The 22,852-nt window shown below is 53.8% G+C and overlaps 1 protein-coding gene across 1 annotated transcript; it reads right to left on the minus strand.

Annotated features, from left to right (window-relative positions):
* Positions 1 to 859: 859 nt before the first annotated feature.
* LOC125631423 (short transient receptor potential channel 2) lies at positions 860 to 21,279 on the minus strand. The gene is made up of 13 exons (XM_048838126.2): positions 21,265 to 21,279; positions 16,118 to 16,810; positions 15,186 to 15,389; positions 14,568 to 14,732; positions 13,693 to 13,867; positions 11,835 to 12,035; positions 10,972 to 11,134; positions 7,368 to 7,460; positions 6,494 to 6,686; positions 5,394 to 5,521; positions 2,775 to 2,844; positions 2,390 to 2,522; positions 860 to 1,386 (listed from the first exon to the last, which is right to left on the minus strand). Exons 1-13 carry the CDS (start codon positions 21,277 to 21,279, stop codon positions 1,013 to 1,015), a joined length of 2,607 nt encoding a protein of 868 aa, XP_048694083.2. The 3' UTR covers positions 860 to 1,012.
* Between the last annotated feature and the right edge of the window lie 1,573 nt (positions 21,280 to 22,852).

Genomic DNA, 22,852 nt, shown 5'->3' on the forward strand with positions numbered 1-22,852 from the left:
TCTGGAGTCATTGAGCCACAACAAGCATGGATTCCCCCCCCAAAACAAACACACAGACACACACACACACGGCCAGTCATGTGTCAGAGCAGAACCACACTTCAAGTCTGCAGCAGCCTGGGTTCATTAACTGGCTACCTCCTGATCACAGAATTGCACCTATAACAGACTATGAGCAAGATCTCAGCTGGCAGGCCAGGAAGGCAGGGACTGGCTTCGGTGTCTCTAGGAGTGCCCTTGATTTCCCTCCCAGACGGCTACATGGGACAGTCTATACAATAGCTGCACACAGCTCACTCCGCAGCCTGTCTGTCCTGCTCTAGCATCACATGGAGCTGGACCCTAGAGGAGAAGTCAACCCCCCTTCCGAGCACCCTGCAGCACTCCCAGCCTGGCCCTGCGCCAGGATCCCCAGCACGACAGTGCCCTGTGCTAGTCCTGTGCCACTGGGCTAGTCCCCTGCTCAGACACGCTTCAAATAGATCTCCTGGCCCCTGCTCTCTCTCTCTCCCTTTCCACTGTGACCGAGGCAGCCCTCGATCAAACAAGCAATCACTGTCGGTCAGCTGCCTCATTGCACCCAAGAGGGGGGAGCATGTCAGTGGTGGGTACAGTGGGTGGAGGTATTTTCTCCGGGGCTCTATATTCAAGTTGCAGGGGCCCAGTTTGTAACACCCAAGGACTTGACATAAACATTGACTCAAAGTAAAAGAAACCTAGCTGGTGCTACAGCCCATCTGCCTAATGACTGGGCGGGGAGCTCGGCTACCCAGGCATTGCTCTCTATCAAAGCAGCTGCCTGGTGGACCAGGAGCCTGACTGGACCATCAGCCATGCTTCAACCCCCACCCCGTGTGGGAGAGGCAGCGAGCTCCCTGCTTGCTTGGGCTGGGGCACAAGCCAGCAGGAGCAGCATACAACGTGCTTTGGGATCCTTCGGCTGCACTAGACGTGATGGGCGTGGCTGTTATTGCTTGGCTCCAGACCGCCGTGGAAACGCTGCCCTGAGCTGCTAGAGGCTGGGGCCAGAGTCGGCTTCCTCTGCTGGATGGGAACTCGGGTCCTCTGGCTCTCCAGCTCGGTCCCCCTCCCCAGGAGACATCTTGTGCTGGGGGCCAAGGGAGAGCTCCTCGGGGTAGGGCTGGGGGTCGCTCCCGGCAGCCCTGTCCTGGTGCACCACCACTTGGGCCGGGGAGCCCGGGCCGGAGCTGCCCGAGGCCTGGCTGAAGTTCTGGAAGGTGTCCTGGACCCGCAGGACGTATCTGTGCAGCGGGCTGGCCCCGTCCAGAGGGCTGGCGGGGGCAGGCGGGCTGTGATGCAGGCACTTCACCTCCGCATGCAGGCGTGACACCGACTTGTTCAGCTCGGTGATACGGTTCCCCAGGTCTGGGAACGAAGCACAGGCAGGGCCAGGTGAGCGCAGGGCTATGGGGAGAGCCCGCCCGCCTTGCACTCACCGCAGCCCACTGGTAACCATCACGCCTGCTCGGCGAGCGGCATCCTTGTGCATCTCGCCTGGGGGCAGCCCCAGGAGCAAGGCTGGCTTACTGGCCCGATTCTGATCTCAGCTACGCAGGGGTAACTCTGGAGTCACTCCACTGAGCTCAATGCAGCGGCTCTGCTTTTACACTGGTGTAACTGGAGTCACTCCACTGAGCTCTGGTTTTACACTGCGGGAACTGGGAGCCTGACACAGATTACATCCGTTTCTAAATACCGGAAACATTTTCTCTCTTAGGGCTCAAGAGCGTTCATTAGATTCAAGGATCCCCATCTCTGCCCTTAGACACACGCACATGTGGAGCCAGTTCTTGGGGTGGACGAGCAGCGTGGGCACGTTGGGTTCCAACCTCCAGGAGCCACTGTCCTTCTACCACATAGGTCATCCACATGGACCTTCTGCAGCATAGCACAGACCATTACTGCCTGAGCTAAAGGAGTAACTCCACTAAATGGCAGCAGTAGTAGGCAGTTATCCTTCAGGGAAATGGCCAGTAGAAGGGGACGTGGCCCACACTTTGCTGACATGCGACACCTGCTTCTTCCTGACCCTCATCCTGCCCGCCCTCTATTTCTCCTTCCCTCCCTTCCCCACTGTATTATGGAGTCCCAGTCAAGCCCTCCTCATTTGCCAGTGTGGAGGGGGCTCTCCAGAGCTATCAGATAGAGTCACAGAGTTTAAGGCCAGAAAGGACCCTAGATCATCCAGTGTGAGCTGCCATGTATCACAGGCCACCAGCCCCTCCCAGCAGCCAGACGCTAAGCCCAGCAACCGAATGAGACTAGAGTATCACAGCCCACAGCAGACTAGGCTTGACGTGCCACGGGCAGAGAACAGGAGGGCCCGAGGTTCACCAGTGCCCAAGGCCCCGCACAGTGGCAGGGTTACCTTTCCGCCTGCTCTCCTCAAACTCCCGCCTGGCCGTGTCGACGTAGCGCTGCACCAGAGCCTTGATGACCTGCAGCCGATAGGTACGGCGGCTCTCCCCGCCCAGGCCGACGTTCTCCAGGGCGGTGTTAGCCTGAAGAGGGTAGGAAACAGGGTTACACGGGCGCCGGATACCAGCACGGCTTAGCATTTACCTGGCATCTTGCAACGCCTGGGGGCTCGCTCGCCCTCTTCAAGCAACCATTTTACAGTCCAGGACACGACTGAAAAAGAAGTTTGCCATGGACTCCAGGGGAGCACAAGGCTGAGGATAAAGCAGTCTCAATGCCAAGGTAACTTTCCCCAGGGCTCGGTCTGCAGACAGACAGACAGACAGGGAACTTACGATGGTGGGAATCGGGGGGTAATCCAGTTGTCTCTTGGGTTTGGAGCAGCAAATGAACCGGAAGATGCCCCTGGGGAATGCAAAAGGACACATGTCATCGGAAAGTACAGCCAGCCCTGGGGATGCTACATTAAAATCTGAATCCAGGTCCAAAGGGATCCAAAATCTGGGGGAGTCTGGAGCCGGTTTCTGGTTCTGGCCCAATGGAGAGATGAGTCCTAGCCACAATGTTCAGATCCAAACCATTCCAGGATTCAGGTTCAGGCCCATCATCCTTCAGAAGAGACTTTAGCCCCTAACTTTTAACCTTGACAGCTACCAAGCTGCAGATCTGAGACGGTCTGCTAGCCCCAGCTGCACTGCGGCCAACAAGCCATGAGAACTAGAGCCCACGGGAACAAGCTTCACTCCGCAGTGAGTCTTTTCAGGGAGTGCTGGGCGCTGGGCTGCAAATAGGAGCCTTTTAGCGACTGCCTCTGTGTTAGGATTGCCACCTTTCTAATTGCTGGTAACCGGCCCCCCAAGGCCCTGCTCACCTCATCACTTGAGGCCCCACCCCTTCTCCACCTCTTCCCAAGGCCACATCCCTGCCCTGCCTCTTCCCCCAAGGCCCTGCCCACCTCATCCCTTGAGGCCCCGCCCCTTCTCCACCTCTTCCCCCAAAGCCCCGCCCCAGCGCTCACTCCTCTCCCGCCCCCCCACGTCCCAGTCAATTGGTAGGTCATCTCAAGTTGCTGCCTGCAGGCAAGCGGTGGCCCCAGCCGAGCAGGGGCTGTCATGGGTTAACAACCTGGCGCCTCCCCTCACCCCGCGGTAACCGGACTTTTGGTTCGGTGCCCTTTAGGGTTGCCAGGTCCCCTTTCGGACCTGACTTTCCGCCGAGCACTTGGCGACCCTAAACGGCACCCAGACCCAGAAGCCAAAAACCGGATCATCCAGGTAAAAGTCGGATGGGTGGCAGCTCTACTCTGTGTCTCTAACGTAGGCAAGAGCCAGTGGGAGGCAGCAGTGTTTTCCGTTATCAATGCAGCCAATGCCTTCCTCTCTGGCTGCATGGGGACGTGGGTGCTGAAACACACAACAGAACCGGCACGCTCGGTAGAGCGCAGACAGACAGACAGGGCCAAAGTCACCCCGAGGGCAGCTCTCGGGGAGTCAGCCCGCAGCATGGCACAGTTCATTCGCTCAGTCACAGCCAGTGGGGGGAGGAGGTGACATTGGCGAGCCCGATACAGGACTGACACCACGGCTGGTGCTGGCTTCCACATTTTAAACAGGACGTTGGAAAATCGGAGAGGGTGCAGAAACAGCACAAAAATGATTCAGGGATTGGAGAAAACGGCTCACCGTGAGATACAGAGCTCGCTCTGATTTTAGCTCGTCAAAGAGAAGGAGGGGAGGTGACGTGATTGCAGTGTATAGCTACCTTCACAGGGAGGAAATACCAGGTAGAAAAGGGGTCTTTAATCTAGACAGAAAAAGAACCAATGGCTGGAAACTAAAACCAGACCAAATCAAATTAGCAATAAGGCCCAAATGTTTAACAGTGCGGCTGATTAACCATTGGAACAAACTCCCAAGGGAAGTGGCAGATTCTCGGTCTCATGATGATTGTCTTCCAATGGGACCAGATCCCTTTCTGGAAGATGCTTTAGTGAAACACAAGTTATTGGGCTTGGTACAGGGGTAACTGGGTGAAAGCCTCTGCCCTGTGCCATACAGCAGAGTCAATGACCGGTCCATGGCCCGGCGCCAGTCCCTGAGATTTCCCTGACACACGGCAGCAAGCCCGTCTCGGGTATCGAAAAGGTCAAGAAACACTGCCCTACAGGAGTCAGACTAGATGATCTAATGATCCCTTCTGGCCTTCAAATCTAGTAATATCTGAATCATCTCCCTTAACCCGCTGCACCAAGGGAGAAGCTTTTCCTTTGTGGAACACTCCAGCGTTCCCTGCATTAGTTCCTTTCTCCAAACCTGTCTAGGTCTCCTCAGGAGAAAGGGTTGACAAACCGCTAGGTACGTTTGGAGAAACATTTCAGAAGAAAAACAATTATTTACTTGAAATCATTCATGAAAACTTTCCAAATGTTCCACTTTAATGTTTTCCCCACCCTTTTGCCACTGAAATGAGGAGGAAAGGGAGAGAAAGAAGGAAAAACCAGACAGCAAAAAACCAAAACATTTTCAGTTTTCAGGGTTTTTTGAGTCAGAAATAATCTGAAAAACTTCTACAAAAATAACCCACCATAATATTTTACTCACAACTTGTCATAGTTTTAAAAAAAGGGGCATTTTTGGTTGAAAATAGATTTGAACAAAACCAGTTCAGCCAGCTCGGCTCAGAAGTGACTCTCTTTGCAAAGCAGCTGATCCCCAGAACGTGAAACGCCAGTGGCTAGATAGCCTGGTATCTAGGGCCCTGGATGAGCACTCAAGAGATGTGGGTTCAAGTCCCTACTCCACCACAGACTCCCTGTGTGACCTTGGGCAAGTTACTTTGTGCCTCAGTTTCCCACCCGTACAATGGGGATTATCCTGGCTCGTGAGGCTGAGCTGACTAACATCTCTGAGCTGCTCGTGTACTAAAGCGACTCGTTGCCGCGGCGCGGACGTCACCTGACTGCGTAGAAGAGGGACTTTGGCGTGGGAACGATATTAAACGGTACAGGAAGCGTAAGGCCCTCCCTGAAGTAGGACAGGTAGAGCTTGGAGCGGGCGAACTTCCACTCCACGTCCGCATCGTTCTGAAAAGCAAACGGGGGGGGAAAGCAGGTTGCGATCTACACTGGGGCCTCCTGCGTTGGGCGGCCATCAGAGACCTTTGGGGCCTCATGTGATCTTCCCACCCACTTTCTAGAAGCCCCACGGTCGCCCCCATTCCCTCAGAGCACAGCCAGCTGGTCGGTCTCATGACCTGCCCTCTCCCCTCCACTTTGGTGCCATATAACGGGTGAAATTGTATTGAACAGCATCGGCACATGCAGGGGAGAGGGACAACTCTATCACCAGGGAGAGCTGGGGGGCTGAGGCTCTGGGATGGAGGCTGGCTCGGATCCTGGGCACCAGCTGCCCTGCGGGGCGGAACTCGAGATCACAGGTGTGGCACTAGCTAGTGCAACACCTGGGCATCCCCAGCTGGTGGGTGGGGCCTGATCCACTTAAGGAGAGCACCCAGGGACCCTTCTCCAGCATGCACCAGCCATTGGTCTGCAACCGGGCCAGGCAGGAGCAGGCTTGCTCAGGGACGGTGACAGGAACGTACTCTCAAGCCAAAGGACACATGCTAGGCCCAGTGGGGAAGCTGGCATCACTGCAAGAGCGAGAGCTGTGCCCAGTGCAGGGTCATCAGCAGAGGGACTCATATGGACCTGCTGCACAGAGGGGAATTTCACCCTTGTACGCGAAGGGCCTCCAGTGAGTGTGTAAGGGAGAAATGCAGCCACTTCTGGGGTGGGGCACCACAGCCCTCGACAGCACATAGGAATACGACAAACAACAGGGACTGCATTTTGATGGGGCCTTGGGGGAGGAGGAAGGAGGGAGATTTAGGGGAGGCTGAGTGGAATTGCCCAATTGCTGGTTATTTTAACAGCGCGGGGAGTGCCAGGGAGAAGAGAAGCTGCGGAAGAGGAGGCCTATTCCCCACGGGGTCACTCTGCTCCAGGGCGGGGCCCAGGGTGCAGGCGCACTCTGGCGGGGCTGCCAGCGGCCCTCACCTCGATCTTCTGGAAGGAGTTGGTGATCATGGCGATGAGCATGTTGAGAAGGACGATAACCATGATGATGGTGAAGATCCCATAGAGCGCCCGCCCCACGAACTCCGCCAGGGCATACTGGGGCATGTCCACCACACTGTACTCCTCCATCCCGAACATGGTCCAGAACAGGAACTGGAACGTCTCATTGAAGCTGACAGAAAGGGGGCAGCAAAGAGTGGGGCCTGGTTACAAGCTGGGCGTGCCCCACCCTAACAAGTGTGCGAGACAGCCCCAATCCTGACCCCACTGACATCAACAGCAGCTCCCCAGGTGATGCAGGATTGGCCTGTGTGTCCACTAGATCTTCCTGGGCAAGTCCTAACTGCTACAGGACCCTTCAGAAGACACTTGCCAGCACCCACCTGGGCCCCCAGGAAGGTTTGCTTGAGATGCGGCCTATATTTTCACCCCATTATTCCTCGTTAAATCCCCACCAGCGCCCCACACAACCCCGCTCCCTCCCGAAGTGCCCGGACATCCCAAACACTTGATCACATCCCCTCTGAGTGCTCATCACCGTCTTCAGCTCCTTTCATTCTCCCCATAGACCACTCCCCACAGGGTTCCTCGGAATCCCCTTCTACCGATAAACCGTGCCTCCCAATTCCACCACAGGCTTCATCAGCAGAGCACCCCAAAGTGCTGCCCCACGGCTCCCCGCTCACGCTACAACCCCCGTTCACGTTGCTGGCGTGTGCCCAGAGAGGGGCCAGGGAATCGCCTGGATAGGGCAGGGACCTTTGACCCTTTCTCTCAGCCTCAGGCATCGCGATGCAAAGCATCTGGCCCAGCCGGGAGGCCCTGGGAGAGCCCTGGATGCGCGAAGCCGTACTTCCCCAGCCGCTGGGACTCCTGGTAGTAAACGTAGGTGTTGTTGAGTCCGCACAGGAACGCGGTAAGAATGATCATGAGGATGAACATGAACCTGTGGGGGGAAAGCCCAGAGAGGAGATCAGAGAGGCAGGGAGCCATGGGGCCTGACCTAGAGGACCCTAGTCTGATAAGCCCTGTTCATCGTGGGGATGTGTCCAGTGCACAAACCCACCACTGCCCCCACCCCCAGCACCGCCACAGTCTCAGCCAGCCAATTACCCCTCTCACCCTTTGGTACGTTGACACTATGGAGACTGTGCCGGCATCCATAAGAACGGCCAGAGTGGGTCAGACCAAAGCTCCACCTAACCCAGTATCCTGTCTTCCGACAGTGGTCAATGCCAGGTGCCCCAGAGGGAATGAACAGAACAGGTAAACCATCCAGTGATCCATCCCCTGTCGCCCATTCCCGGCTTCTGGCAAACAGAGGCTATGCATGCCATCCCTACCCATCCTGGCTAATAGCCATTGATGGACCTATCCTCCATGAATTTATCTAGTTCCTTTTTGAGCCCTGGTATAGTCTTGGCCTTCACAACTGTTAGGGGGCTTTCCCTTTAGCCCCTCCCCTGGTTCTTGTCATGCAGACAGAAAGCAGAAGACCAGAAGTCCGAAGTTCAGACAGTATGATGTTTATTGGGGTTAGTTCCAAGCAAGCATGTCCAGAGCTCTGTGCATTGTGTGAAGAAATACTTCCTTTTGTTTGTTTTAAACCTGCTTCCTATTCATTTCATTTGGTGATCCCTAGTTCTTGTGTTATGAGAAAGGGTAAATAACACTTCCTGATTTACTTTCTCCACACCAGTCATGGTTGTATAGACCTCTATCATATCCCTGCTTAGTCGTCTCTTTTCCAAGCTGAAAAGTCCCAGTCTTATTAATCTCTCCTCATATGGCAGCCGTTCCATACCCCTCATAATTTTGGTTGCCCTTTTCTGAACCTTTTCCAATTCTAATATATCTTTTTTGAGATGGGGCGACCACATCTGCACGCAGTATTCAAGAGGTGGGTGTACCATGGATTTATATTAGGGCTGTCAAGCAATTAAAAAAAAATAGATTGTGATTAATCGTGCAATAAAAAAATAAATCACAATTAACATTAAACAATAATAGAATCCTGTCAAATAATAATAGAATCCCATTTATTTAAATATTTTGGGTGTTTTCTACATTTTCAAATATATTGATTTCAGTTACAACACAGAATACAAAGTGTACAATGTCCACTCTATATTTTTATTACAAATATTTGCACTGTAAAAAACAAAAGAAATAGTATTTTTCAATTCACCTCATACAAGTACTGTCGGGCAACCTCTTTATCATGAAAGTTGAACCTACAAATGTAGAATTATGTACAAAAAAAACCTGCATTCAAAAATAAAACAATGTAAAATTTTAGAGCCTACAAGTCTACTCAGTCCTGCTTCTTGTTCAGCCAATCGCTCAGATAAGCAAGTTTGTTTACATTTGCAGAAGGTAATGCTGCCTGCTTCTTGTTTACAATGTCATCCGAAAGTGAGAACTGGCGTTCGCATGGCACTGTTATAGCTGGTGTCGCAAAATATTTACATGCCAGATGTGCTAAAGATTCACGTGTCCCTTGATGTTTCAACCATCATTCCAGAGGACATGCGTTCATGCTGATGATGGATTCCGCTTGGTAACGATCCAAAGCAGTGCAGACCAATGCATGTTAATTTTCATCATCATGAGTCAGATGCTACCAGCAGAAGGTTGATTTTCTTTTTTGGTGGTTTGGGTTCTGTAGTTTCCGCATCTTGGATCAAATGCTGTAGCTATCTTAAAAATTTCACATTGGTATCTTCTTTGCATTTTGTCAAATTTGCAGTGAAAGTGTTCTTAAAATGAAGAACATGTGCTGGGTCATCATCGGAGACTGCTATAACATGAAATATATGGCAGAATGCGGGTAAAACAGAGCAGGGGACATAATTCTCCCCCAAGTTCAGTCACAAATTTAATTAACGCATTATTTTTTTAACAAGCGTCATCAGCATAGAAGTATATCCTCTGGAACAATGGCCGAAGCATGGAGAGGCCTATGAATCTTAAGCACATCTGGCACGTAAATATCTTGCGATGCCAGCTACAACGCCATGCAAATGTCTGTTCTCACTTTCAGGTGACATTGTAATTAAGAAGTGGGCAGCATTATCTCCCGTAAATGTAAACAAACTTGTTTATCTGAGCGATTGGCTGAACAAGAAGTAGGACTGAGTGGACTTGTGGGCTCTAAAGTTTTACCTTGGTTTGTTTTTGAGTGCAGTTATGTAACAAAAAAAACTCCTACATTTGTAACTTGCATTTTCACGATAACGAGATTGCATGACAGCACTTGTATGAGGTGAATTGAAAAATGTATTTTCTTTTGTTTATCATTTTTACAGTGCAAATATTTGTCATAAAAAATAATCCAAAGTGAGGGGTGTACACTTTGTATTCTGTGTTGTAATTGAAATCCATATATTTAAAAATGTAGAAAAAACATCCAAAAATATTTAATAAATTTCAATTGGTATTCTAGTGTTTAACAGTGTGATTAATCGCGATTAATTTTTTTAATCACGATTAATTTTTCTGAGTTAATCACGTGAGTTAACTGCGATTAATTGACAGCTCTAATTTATATAGAGGCAATATGATATTTTCTGTCCTATTATCTACCCCTTTCTTAATGAGTGCCAACGTTCTGTTCGCTTTTTTGATTGCCGCTGCACTCTGAGTGGATGATTTCAGGGAATTGTCCACAATGACTCCAAGATCTTTCATGAGCGGGAACAGCTAGTTTAGACCCTATGCCACCGCAGCTCTGCCAGCATAACCCTACAGCGGAGATGAGGCTGTCAGCCACAGAAGGGGTTTTCCCTTGCCGTAGGAACACTGCTTCCACGAGCGTTCTTCCCTGGACCTAGGTGGACCTGTGCCCAGGGGTAGGCTGGCACAGGGGTCTCGGTCAGGGGGGTGGGTTTTTTTTTTTCACACCCTGAGCTCTGATGTACCTACGGCAATCTAAGTGTAGACCAAGCCGTGGATGTGGATCCACAGGGACGGGGCTAAGACATCCTGCCAGAGCAACATGCAAGGCAGCTGCCAGTGGATAATACGGGGTGCTAGCCCCCTAGCCCATTCCCCCAGGACACCCCGATAGCCAGGTGGAGGGACATGTCCCCCGCATGATTTCAAGCTGTGAGGGGCTCGCACAGCAAAGCGAACGCTGCATTCTGCTGGGCCTCTCCAGTCCTATTTCGATCCTCAGCCTGTGTCTGTCCCCGTAGCGTCGTAGCATGGGCCAGCAGCACGCACCGCCAGCGGCCTGCGCTAGATACGCCGTGGGGGGGGGGGGGGGGGAGGGCCTTCTCTCTGGGCCTGGCTCGTGACATCAGCGAGAGCAGACAGTGCTTAGCACCACATTACTGGGAGGCATTCACGCACCGCGGCCTGGACCCACCATCTGGCTCCATTTAGGGACGGTCTGATGGGGTCGCAGGGTGGGAGGCGACCCCAAGGTGAAGGGGTGGAGGGGATTCAGCCCCTACCGGCTCATGTCGTCGATCATCTTCCCGATGGAGATCTGCAGGGTGCCCAGGGACTCATGGGCAGGCAGGATGTAGGCTAGGCGGGTGAAGCTCAGCATGCTGGTCACCGCAAACAGCACCTCGGCGACAAACTGGGGGTCTTCAGGCTGCCACTCGTGCCGTCCTGCACACAGGGAGAGGAACCTCAGAGACACAGGGCCGGAAAGGCAGGGGGACCTTCATTGTGTGGCCTAGTGGATAGGGTGTGGGGACTGAGGGCTATTCCTGGCTCCGTCACTGGCCTGCTGGGTGAGTCCTTGTCCTGCCCCGTGCCTCAGTTTCCCCATTGGTAAAATGAGGATAATGACACCGACTTGCCATATAAAAGTGCCTATAATTGTCATTGAGCCAGTAACTTGCGGCTGAACGTGCTGCTTGGGGTCTGGAAGGCTCCAGAGGGAGGAAAAGGTCCGGCCGTGAGCTGGAAAGGGAAATCTTTCAAAGTAGGGTATGCGGAGGTTTCACAGAGGGGATGGGATGGCTTGGGGGGGTGGGGGTGGGGCGGGGGCTGGGGAAATGATCCAAAGCCGGTCGCAAAGCCACTGTCCCTGCCAGCACTGACAGGCCTCCTTGTTGGTAAGAGGCCAAGGAGCGAATAGGCCACAGAGAGCTCCTCTCCCCCGGAGAGAGGTTTGTCTGCGGGGCAAGGCCGAGGCCCACTAGCGGGGCAGGGTGGGGTGAAGCAAGGCCATGCAGCGCCCATTCTGGGGATGAATGTGTAGCACTAGACATGCCGAGCGGGAGGAGCGGGGCCGGGCCAGCAGCTGGAGGGGGCGGAGGGAGGCCGAGATGAAAGCCGAGGTGCCCCAGCCGCAGCTGCTCACCGGCTCTGGTGAAGTAGTAGCACCCCGGCGAGGAAGGGGCGTCCAGGCAGTGCAGGTGGCCCCTCACGGCGACCAGCACCCGCAGCGTGAAGGAGGCCAGGTACAGGCTGAGGATGACGATGTCCAGGTAGTTCCACAAATCCAGGAGGTAGCTGCGCAGCCCCTCGATCCACACCTCCTTGCACTCGTACCAGAAGAAGCCTGACCGGGGTGGGGGGGCAAAGCGTGAGCACCAAGCCCCCTCGGGCAGATACCTCCCGAGGGGGTGGGTTGGATTCAGCCTCTGGGCAGAGTTTCCCCCTCTGCAAATCGGGTGGGGGGGGCGGGGGAATCATCCTTCCTTCTTCCCCCTCTTGTCTGCCTTGCCTCTCTGCCCCATCAGCTCCCCCGGGCAGGGTGTTCATACAGCACCCAGCACAGCGGGCTCCTGATCGCAGTTGGGGCCTCCACAATAAAATTCATGACGACCCCTAGCGACGCCCCCATATGCCCCCCCCCCCCAATTCTCTCTCCCCACGTGGGGATTCGCACCCTGGAGAGATCTGCAGGCCGCTCCCAGACCCTAGACCGACCCAGCGCCCAGGCTTGCCCCCATGGGGAGGGTTTCACCATTGACTGCAATGGATGCAGCATCCGGCCCTTAGTTCTCTTATCCCATCCCCACGAATCGACGCCTCCAGCCCTTTCACCCCCATCCCTGCTCTTCTCTGAATCCTCTCCCACCGCCTGCATCCAGACACCCTTTGGGCACCGGTCTGAAAAACCAAAACAACCCTGGGAGCAGGTAGCCTGCGGCAGGCGATCACTTCTGGTGCTCACAGGCAGATTCCGACCCTAGGGGCTCAGCTCAGCCGGTTCCAATGGGAGAGTGCGGCTCCCTTCAGAGCTAATTGATTATCGCATCGTACCACGGCCAGGGAAACCATCCACCCAACTCATTCCTGTCGAGCCAGCTCCACCCAGCTGTTTCTCTCTTCCCCAGAGCCCTGGGGCCCTGCACGTACAGACAGTGTCGCCTGCTGGAGGCTGATTTCCCTCCCCACATCTATCTGCCCTGAAACCTCCTGTCTACGTAGGAGCTGAGAAGACTTAGGGACACAAAGCCCTGCTGGGGGCTGGATTTGGGACTGAAGATTATTAACAGCAGCTGGCTTCAGCGCAGTCAGTGAGAGGTCTCGGTCCAGTCCCAGGCAGGCACGCGTCCCCCTAGGAACTGCCACAGGCCCTGTGCTGGCCGGCTCAGCAGAGGCGACAAAAATTCGATCAACCCTGGAGGGGGAAACCCCCTTCACGGCTCTCGAATCGGCTCCTGCTGCTACACATTGGGATTCAGGGGTGAGGTGGGGGGCTGCGCCCAGAGGGATTCAGAGGCGGGGGCTGCAACCAAAGGGATTGGGGGGGCTGTGCCCAGAGGGATTCAGAGGTGGGGGAGCTGTGCCCATAGACATTCGGGAGGAACTGCGCCCAGAGGGATTCAGAGGCGGGGGGCTGTGCCCAGAGGGATTCAGAGGTGGGGGAGCTGTGCCCATAGACATTCGGGGGGAACTGCGCCCAGAGGGATTCAGAGGCGGGGGGCTGTGCCCAGAGGGATTCAGAGGTGGGGGAGCTGCGCCCATAGACATTCGGGGGGAACTGCGCCCAGAGGGATTCAGAGGTGGGGGTGGGGCTGCGCCCAGAGGGATTGGGGGAGCGGGGGGGCTGCGCCCAGAGGGTGGGATTCCCTGGGGTGCAGACAGTTGACACAGGGCCTAGACACCCTGCTTAAGACAGCAGCGGCCACCTGCTTCTCCTTGAATCCTGTGCTTTTGTAGTTCCCTGCCAACGCCCCTCCCTGCCAGGCATTCTTCCCGCAACCTACCAGCCACCCAGAGCATGTGCAGGGAGTTCTCCCACAGGGTCTGATTGCGTCCCAAGAAGATGTGGTGCTTCTGCTCCAGGACTATGGACTCCGCCAGCAGGAAGATCAGGAACCAGAAGTACGAGGCCGAGTGGAGGAGGAACTTGATCACTGGGATCTTTAGCATTTTGCCAACCTGCCCAGGGATGCACAGGCAGCGTCACGCCTCAGAGCTGCAAAGAGTCCCACGGCTGCCAATTTCTGGAGGGCAGAGGCCCACGGCCCCACACTCATCCTGGCCTGCGCTGGGACCCACTGAGCTCACTGCGGGGGCTGCACAGACGCAGCGACTGCCTCTCCTTGGGCCGTCAGCACCACCACACAGAGCTAAAGGAGGGACTCTATTAGCAGACAGCAATAGTAGGCTGTTACCCTACAGCGAAGCTGCTGCTAGCGGAGGCCACGACGCACGCTTAGCCAGTGTGTTGTGCAAGGATCTCCCCGCGCAGATCGGGGCCCAATATCAACATACAGTTGAGCAAGGGGGAAGCATAAAACTCCCCCTACGTGAGCATTTGCAGCAGCAAATCGGACACGCTGGAACAATGGAGAATGAACTCAGAAGGAGTACAAATATGGGGGAGTTCAAATTCATGGGATATGGGTGAATAATTTACACCCACACACTGTTGGCTCAGTTCTAGGGAGAGAAATTAGTAGAATTGCAATCAAGTTTCCATGGGCACGTAGGGATTGGCAGCCTGGATAAGACCCAAGGTCTCTCTAGCCAGTCTCTCGTCTCTTGAGGGTCCAGAAGGAGGTGTCAGAACCCTGCAGTAGCAGATGTAGACTCTGCCCCCTTGTTGGGTCCCATCGTGGCCTGGAAGGCTGCTCACCCGCGACTTCGGGGCAATCCAGTACAACAAGCACAGAAGGGGCACGGTCAGGAAGATGGAACAGGAGACAAAGAACTTCCAGAGCGTGTTACTCCCACGCCAGCCTGACAGGTTCCCGCACCAGATGGACGACAGCACTTGTTGGCAGACGGGATGGGCAACAAACTGATCCAGAAGGACACAGGGGGAGGAAGTAAGTCAGGTGGGAACAAAAATATTTATAACCACCGGTAGCTTTCTGTTGCCCCAGCCCTTTCAGCCCAAAAGGTCCCAAAGCCGTACACAGGCATGCTGTCTCTAAAGAGCCCTCACCTACCAGTGACATGCAGCCACCTCTGGGGTGGCACATGGTTTAGCTGCTGCATAGCTTCACTAAACAAAAGCTACGGGCATGGGGTGAAAGATGATCCCACGTCCAAGTGATATTTAAGGGGGGAATTTAGAGAGGAATGGTGCACCCTGGAACCAGGATTCCAGGGTTCACACCCTGACTCCCGGATGACATCTCATCTGAAAGACTGTACCTGCAGCATCCCCTAGTCCTCCACTGGGGTATTGGCTCAGTGCTGAGTGCTGCCTACGGACACCAAAGCCTCCTAGTCTCCTTCCTGGACTCACCCTCTTCTGGTTGTAGTTGACGGCCAGCCGGAGCCGGGCAAGGTTGGGGATGCCCTCCTCGAAGGCCTGGCTGTCCAGCTTCTCCTCCTCCTCGCTGTCCCCCAGGTCATTCAGCACAGCTGTCACCTCGCTCTGGTTACGGCACATCCCCAGCAGCTCGAAGGCAAACTCCTGGCTCAGCAGCTCCAGGCTGAGGTACTCTGGCTGCAGGAGGGAGACAGGTGGGAGGCAAGGGGGCAATACCTGAGCAAAGGTCCCATCACCTTCTACTGCTGCAAGGGTTTTCCTTGTGCCCTTTGTCTCTGGTTGGTCATGGCTTTGCCTCCTTTATTCGTGCAGGGGGCTGGACTGGGTGACCTCTCAAGGTCCCTTTCAGCCTTACATTCTATGACTGTATGACCGTAGTCAATAGGGGCCATTTCTGCGGGGCCCCTCCCATAACAGCACAACAAGGGGTGCTCAGAATGAGAGGGCCACACATTTACATATGTACAATTAACCTGTAGAACTCCCTGCTGCAGGGCGGGAGAGAGGCAAATATCTCAGCCAGGTTCAACAGAGGATTTGGCTCCTGTGGATGCCACGATGCACATGTTTGAACATCTCCATGGAGTAGAATCAGGGGGAAGCAAAAGTCATTCCCCCCCCCCACAACCCCTGGCTCACACTGGGGAGGGACGATGACTGTGTTAAACCCCCAGGGTCCAAATTCAGAGCTGGTAGAAGCAGGTGTAACTCCACTGAAGTCTAGCATGTTGCACCTGCCTATACCAGATGCCTCTCTTCATTCCCTGGGTCCTGCAGACCCATCACCCCACGGGAGGTGGAATCCTGCATTCTGAGTGCAGCACCGTGGCTACCCGCAGAACAAGGACGGACGGAGAGTGGAACCAAGACCCCAGCCTCGGCATGGAGACTGCAGAGAGCCTCACCTTGAACTCTGGCTCCTTGCAGGAGAGGCGCTGCAGTTCCCGGCTGAGCTTGAAGGCCGTCAGCATGGCATCCTCGCTGGCAATGGAGAGGTAGGCCCGGCTGGCGATGCCCTTGTAGGTGTTGATCCGGAAGAGGGAAAACTTGAGCAAGTCATATGTGCGGCCGTTGCTGCACTCCAGGCAGGTGCAGGAGATCTTGTGCGGTCGGGGGATGGAGTGGCCTTTCTGCACCAGCATGTCCACGATCTCATAGAGGTCCTTCTCGCAGGCCAGGGTGAGCGGCGTCACGCCGGGGGCGAAGCGGGCGTTGTCGATGGAGTGGTCGAAGAAGGCCAGAGAGAAGGACTTGATGTCCATCTTGATGCTCTTCTCCTGGTCCAACCGGTCCAGCAGCATCTTCACCACCTGGGGCTGGTTGGTGTCCACGGCGACCAGCAGGGCCTCATGGATCTGGCGGAAGTCGAACTTAACATAGCGCAGCAGGGCCCCGGTGATCTCCCCACTGCCCGTGCGGATGGCCAGGTTGAGGGCTTCCCGCCACGCACGGTCCTCGCCATCGGCCTGCTGCTGCAGGATCCCGTCACTCCCCTGCAGCAGCTGCTGCACCTGCAACAGGTCCCCCTCCTGGATGGCGTCGAGGAGCTCGCTGGGAAACTTCAGCTTCTTGTTGACTATCTCCCTCCAGTTGGGTTGCTGCGAGGGGCAGAGAGTCAGCAGGGCACAGTGGTGGGCAAGCCTCTGTGTAACCCCCAGCTGGAGCCAGGGCTGGGGACCTGGCAGGCTCACAGAAAACAGCGCACCAGCTCCTTGGAAAGGAGCCCACAAGCTGCCGGAACCCTGGCTAGAGCTGGGGCTTGGGCTGCCTGAAAATGGCAAGCTCCTTTCTGCTGAGCAGCTGAGCAAAACTGATGGTCTCATCAGTTTCACACGTGCTAGTCAATAGCACCCACGGAGGGTCAATTTCACATGCCCTTTCACAAACGCCATAGTGTGGAGGTTTAGAAATGGAATTTTTAGGGATCTCCAGTTTGCCAGGAAATTTCAGTAAATTTGCTTTCATTCCAAATTGTAACAAACACCAAAATGCCCTGTGAACCCCAGTCCCTGGAGCGTAGCCAACTGCACCCAGGTATTCTGAATTCCACCTGCTGCTCTAGCCACTAGAGCACTTTTCCTCCCAGAGAGGAGCCCAGAGGTCCTGAATCTCAGTCGCCTGATTTAGCCATCAGGGCATATCCCTCCTATGAGTAGCTAGTAGCATCCTGAGGTCTGCAGGGCGGGTGTTCCTGGAGAACTCGCAGACTCATCTAACCTGGATGTATCTGGCTCTCAGTTATGCTGGAGTGAAGCCAGAGTCGCTCCATTGAGGTCTGTGGAATTACTCCAGGGACGTACCTGAGAGCAGAACCCAGCCCCTCCCCACAGCGGCCACTTGGTTGGAGCTACCCAACAATGAATTTGGCTCAAGGATACAGACTGGAGCTTCTGACATCCAGTGGTTCTTTCCCATTTAGGAGGACCGGGCTGCTGCTGCCAGAGGGAGGCTGGGCTGGCTTGAACTTTCCCTTCTGTCCCCCAAACCGTCAGCCCTTGCCACCATTGGATTGTTGTTATTTTTTTTAACCTCACTGCTAAGAGGCCCCCAGTGAGATCCCAGGCCCCCCTGTGCTCAGCACTGTACGTACACACAGCAAGAGCCAGTCCCTGCTTCCGAGAGTTTACAGCTTAAAGGGACAAGACAGAGAGAGGAAGCTGAAGCTTTATTCTTCCCCTTTACAGATGGGGAGAGAGATTAAGGGACGTGCACAAGGTCTTGCCCCCACAGCCAAGGCAAACCCCTGTCCAGGGCCTTGCACACAAGACATCAGAACCCGAGTCAGGGAACTGAAATTCCACCAGGTAGCCAGGCCATCACAGGCCTGCTCACCCACCGCGCTCTCTCCTTTTGGGCCCAGCAGCTCTTTTCAGACCCAGCGTCACCCCCTTGGCTCCTCGCTGCTACTCTCTCTGCAGAGCAGCAGCATTGGCAGGAAGCAGAAGTATGTTGGAATGGGGGATGAGAGAGACCTGCTGCTGGCTGGGAACCTCTCTTTCCATTAATCCTCCCCTTCCAGGCTCAGAGGTTGCAGCTCCCTGCTTAACACAACACATGCTGCCTCAGGAGAAATGTGGTGGTGCTAATTTCCTGCTGGCTAATTAACTCCCCAGGTTTCATTAAGCACGCCTGATTGAATTCACAGCTTGGATATTTCACAGCACCTCGACTGCATTAGAGCCAAATGGGGCTGGAAACCAGCTAGTGATGCTCTTTAAAGAGAAGAAAAACAAGGTGGGGGCTGGGTGACGGGCTCAGGAACAGCTGCTCAGAAGGGCCCTGCCAGATGCAGCAACAGCCTGCGGTGGGGAGAACAGCTCAGATAACATCTTGCTGGCATTCACAGTGACAAAAAGCTGAGTACGGCCCCTCTAGAGGCTGGTCCACCTGAAGGATAACAGCCTACCACCACTGCCAGCAAACGGAGTCACTGCTTTAGCTCAAGTGGTAGGGGGCTGTACTATATTGTGGCACTGGTATTCTGAGGTTCAAACCCTGCCGGGTGGATGGGAACAAGTTGTATCATTTGGTTCATATCTAAGTCCCTGTAGTGCCCACTGCTTAAGAATATGTACAAGGAACAGAAGAGGGGAGGGGGAATGAATTCCATGGGACTATCTGCACCAGGCACCTGATTGTGAGAGTGAGGCTCATCCAATCAGGCAAGAGAAACAATGCTATGTGACTTCAGCACCCAATCAGAACTAACTCACTCAGCTTGGTGATCGAACATTTGCAAGGAACTAGTTGCAAAGGAACTCTGGCTTGAAAATAATTCAGCCTGTCACATTGGCTAAATGATCAGAGAAGTCAGGAGAGCTAGGTTCAGTTCCCAGCTCTGCATTTGACTCACTAGGTGTTGGGCAAGTCACGTCCCTGTTCTGTGCCTCAGTTTCCTCATCTGTAAAAAGAGGGAAATGAAACTCCGAGAATGTCAGAGATCTAAATGGGTTATAGTAGCGCTACACAGAAATGTGGCATGGGGAGATCATTGTAATTAACTCAGCCTTTAAGGCCAGAAGGAATCACTGTGATCATCTATTCTGACCTCCTGCACATCACAAGCCACAGAACCCCAAACTCTGGCTCAGTTACTGACGTCCTCAAATCATGGTTTAAATACTTCAATTACAGAGAATCCACCATTTACGCTAGTTCATACCAGCAAGTGACCCCTGCCCCATGCTGCAGAGAAAGGCAAAACCCACCCAGGGTGTCTGCCAATCTGACCCGGGGGGAAATTCCTTCCTAACCCCCAATACGGGAATCAGTTAAACCCTGAGCACATGGGCAAGACCCACCAGCCAGACACCTGGGAAACACTTCTCTGTAGTAACTCAGAGCCCTCCCCATCTAGTGTCCTATCACTGGCAGTTGTGGATATTTGCTACTAGCAGTCACCGATGGGCCACGTGCCATTGTAGGTAGTCTCATCAGACCATCCCCTCCATAAACTTCTCACAGCCCTGAACCTCAGTATACCTCATCTCAGTCACTTGCACATGACATACAAGCAGGTCAGTGGGGAAGGACAGAGGTACAGTCTGGGATTGCAATAAAGCATGTCCCATGTTCAGGGGGGCAGCTGCTCAGATGGCTAAGCTGTTGTATCTTTACCTGTCGCACAAACATACAGAGAGAAGTAGCTTTCCTGTTAACCCCAGAGTTTCTGCAGTAGCCACCGCTTCTTTTGAGTGTGACTGATTAATATTTTCACCTCCGGGGTTTGGTTATTAACAGTAACTAAATACACAGGACAAAACATTTATTTTATATTTCTATAGATGCTCCTGTCCAGAGGGACTCCAAAGCACTTTGATGTGTAAGATACAGCATCACTACAATGTAGCCACCTCTGGGGTGGAGGGAAGCAGCTGAGCAGAGCACAGTAAAAATGTGTGCATTGCAGGGTGGGGTATATTTTGGATAAGGGTTCCTGAGCAAATCCCCACCACATAGAAGCATGAATTCAAAGCATGTTACCAATATCAAACCCTTAAAACTCACCCCAGGCCTGGGCAGTAGTTCACTGGCCCCATTTGAGAGATGGGGAGATCAAGGCGCAAAAGAGGCAAATGATTTAGCAGCAGAGATGGGATTAGAAGGCAGGAGTTCCTAGCTCCCAGATCAACTGACTGCACCTCCCACCCCTTGGGTCCTTAACACCTAGGTGGAACCAGCAGGATCCAGCCACACACTGTGCACTGCCTGGAAGCCAGTACCTCTGCAGCCCCTTGGAAGGATGAAGGGCTGAGCCACCTGTGATATGATTCAACCAAGGGATTTGAGGAGTCAGACCATGCCTGCTGCAGCTCCATTGATGGCTTGGTCTTGTGCGGTCTCAGACTTGGTGCAGAAACCATTGCCCATCCCGGCATCATCCATGCCTCTCTCTTGCCCCACTCCATCTTTAAATGCTCAAGAGCGCGTATCTAACTGAACCCCAGGGAAAGCCAAGAGCGCAGGGCAGGGGAACCCAGGATATAATGGGGAGGAGAGGTGGTCCTAGTTCCCCAGCCAACTGCATTCCCCTCATGCCCAGTCCGACTGATCCCATTGTGCTTCCCAATCCTTTTCCAACTCTCCTGCATGCCCGCCCAGGTCTAAAGTAGGCCTGGCGCAGCTCTGAACAGACCATCAGCTTTTATCAACTCCTCGCCCCAGGATTCTCCTGCTCCGGTTCCTAGGTCACTGGCCGCTCCACGGAGCCCTACAGGAGCTCTACAGCCGGTTGTGGGGAAAGCAGAGGGACCAGGAGAGGGCCTCTCACAAAGCACTCTGAAGATCAGTGGCTGAGAAGCCCCTTAGTGCATGGTCTGTGTGTGCCACCCACGCACCATAGACAGGGTGAGACCTGAGCCAAGGACCCTCTCTAAGGAGCAGCCCCTCTTAAGTGGCCAGCACCATGCTGTTCAACCTTCCTACTGGGCAACCAATTTTCCCTGCTCCTCCTCGGAGCGTTACCCAACATGTGGCCCCAACACTGCATACAGGACAGGCAGGGCGGGTCTCAGCACGGCAGGGCTGTTACAGAGAGAACTCTGTTACTCACCATGACGCTCTCCATGGCCAGCCCTGGTCAGCAGACCACTCCGCTGCGCCGGCTGCTCCTTGTCTAGAAGCAGCCAGCTGGGGGGAGGGCTGGAGGACGCTCTGGGACCAGGTCACCCGTGGGAGAAGCTTTGGTTCAGAGCCAGTGCTCAAGGCCATTCACATCCACAAAATGAAGTCCCAAACTGTGCTACATCTCAGCCCAGAAAGCTCCAATTCCAGCCCTTCTCCCTCCACCTGGACAGCAGCTGGCGTCTTATTTCCTCCCTCCGTTCGCCCTCCAGAGCTCTGGGAAGAGATGAAGTCTTGTTTGTCCCTGGCACGGGTATGACCAGGTAAGAGCAGCAGGACCCACCTGCCCCTTCTCCAGAGAGCAGGGCCGCTCCAGGCACCCAGAGGGCGAAATTAACGAGGGCAGCAGCAACCGCCCTCCCACGCTGCTGCAGGGAAACTACAGGTGTTTTTCTCTGGTTGTTTTTCTTTCCTCTGTCTGTCAGTCACTTTCACACCCTAATCCTTTCCCTGCAGCAAATGAACTCCTTGCTTAGATGCAACAGACCTCTCCGGAGAGAATTAAGAGGATGGGTTTGGCTGCTGGAGTACATCCCTCACATTCGGTATCCAAGTTTCTCTCAGATTCCAAGACCAGAAGGGATCATTGTGGTCACCTTGTCTGACCCCCTGTACAGCACAGGCCAGAAAACTGCCTCTCAATAATTCCTAGAGCAGAGCTTTTAGAAAAACAACCACTATTAATTTTAAATTCGTCAGTAATGGAGAAGCCACCCTGACCCTGGGTAAATTGGTCCAATACACTCACTGTTAAGAATTCAAGCCCTATTTCCAGTCTGAATTTGTCTAGCTTCCACTTCCAAACATTGGATCATGTTAGACCTTAGGCTGCTGCCAGAGTGAAGAGCCCATTATTAAATATTTGTTCCCCAGGTAGGTACTTATAGATTGTGATCAAGTCGCCCCTTAACCTTCTCTTAGTTGAGCTAAATAGACGCAAGGAGCTCAGTCTATCAGTATCAGGCAGGTTTTCTAATCCTTTAATCATTCTTGTGGCTCTTCTCTGGACCCTCTCCAATGTAGCAACATCTTTCTTGACTTGGGGGCACCAGAACCGGACACAGGATTCCAGCAGTGCTCACACAAGTGCCAACCACAGAAGTAAAATAACCTCTCTTCTCCTACTCGAGATTCCCCTGGTTATAATGCATTCCCCTGGTTATACAGGGATTGCATTAGCCTTTCAGGCCACAGCATCGCACTGGGTCCTCATGTTCAGCTGATTATCCACTATGACCCCCAAATCTTTTTCAGAGTCACTGCTTCCCAGGATAGAGTCCCTCAGCCTGGAAGTACGGCCTGCATGCTTTCTTTCTAAATGGAGACATTTAGATGGGGCTTTATTAAATTAACACGGATTGTCTGCTTGTGCCCAGTTTACCAAGCGATCCAGATGTTTCTGTATGGAGTGACTTGTCCTCTGATTTACCACGCTTCCAATTTGTGGGTCATCTGCAATTTTATCAGTGATGATTTTGTGTTTTCTTCTAGGTCATTGTCAAGGTTCCTTCCCCAGT

This window comes from Caretta caretta, chromosome 1 (genome assembly GCF_965140235.1).
Source record: "Caretta caretta isolate rCarCar2 chromosome 1, rCarCar1.hap1, whole genome shotgun sequence".
Taxonomy (NCBI): Eukaryota; Metazoa; Chordata; order Testudines; family Cheloniidae; genus Caretta; species Caretta caretta.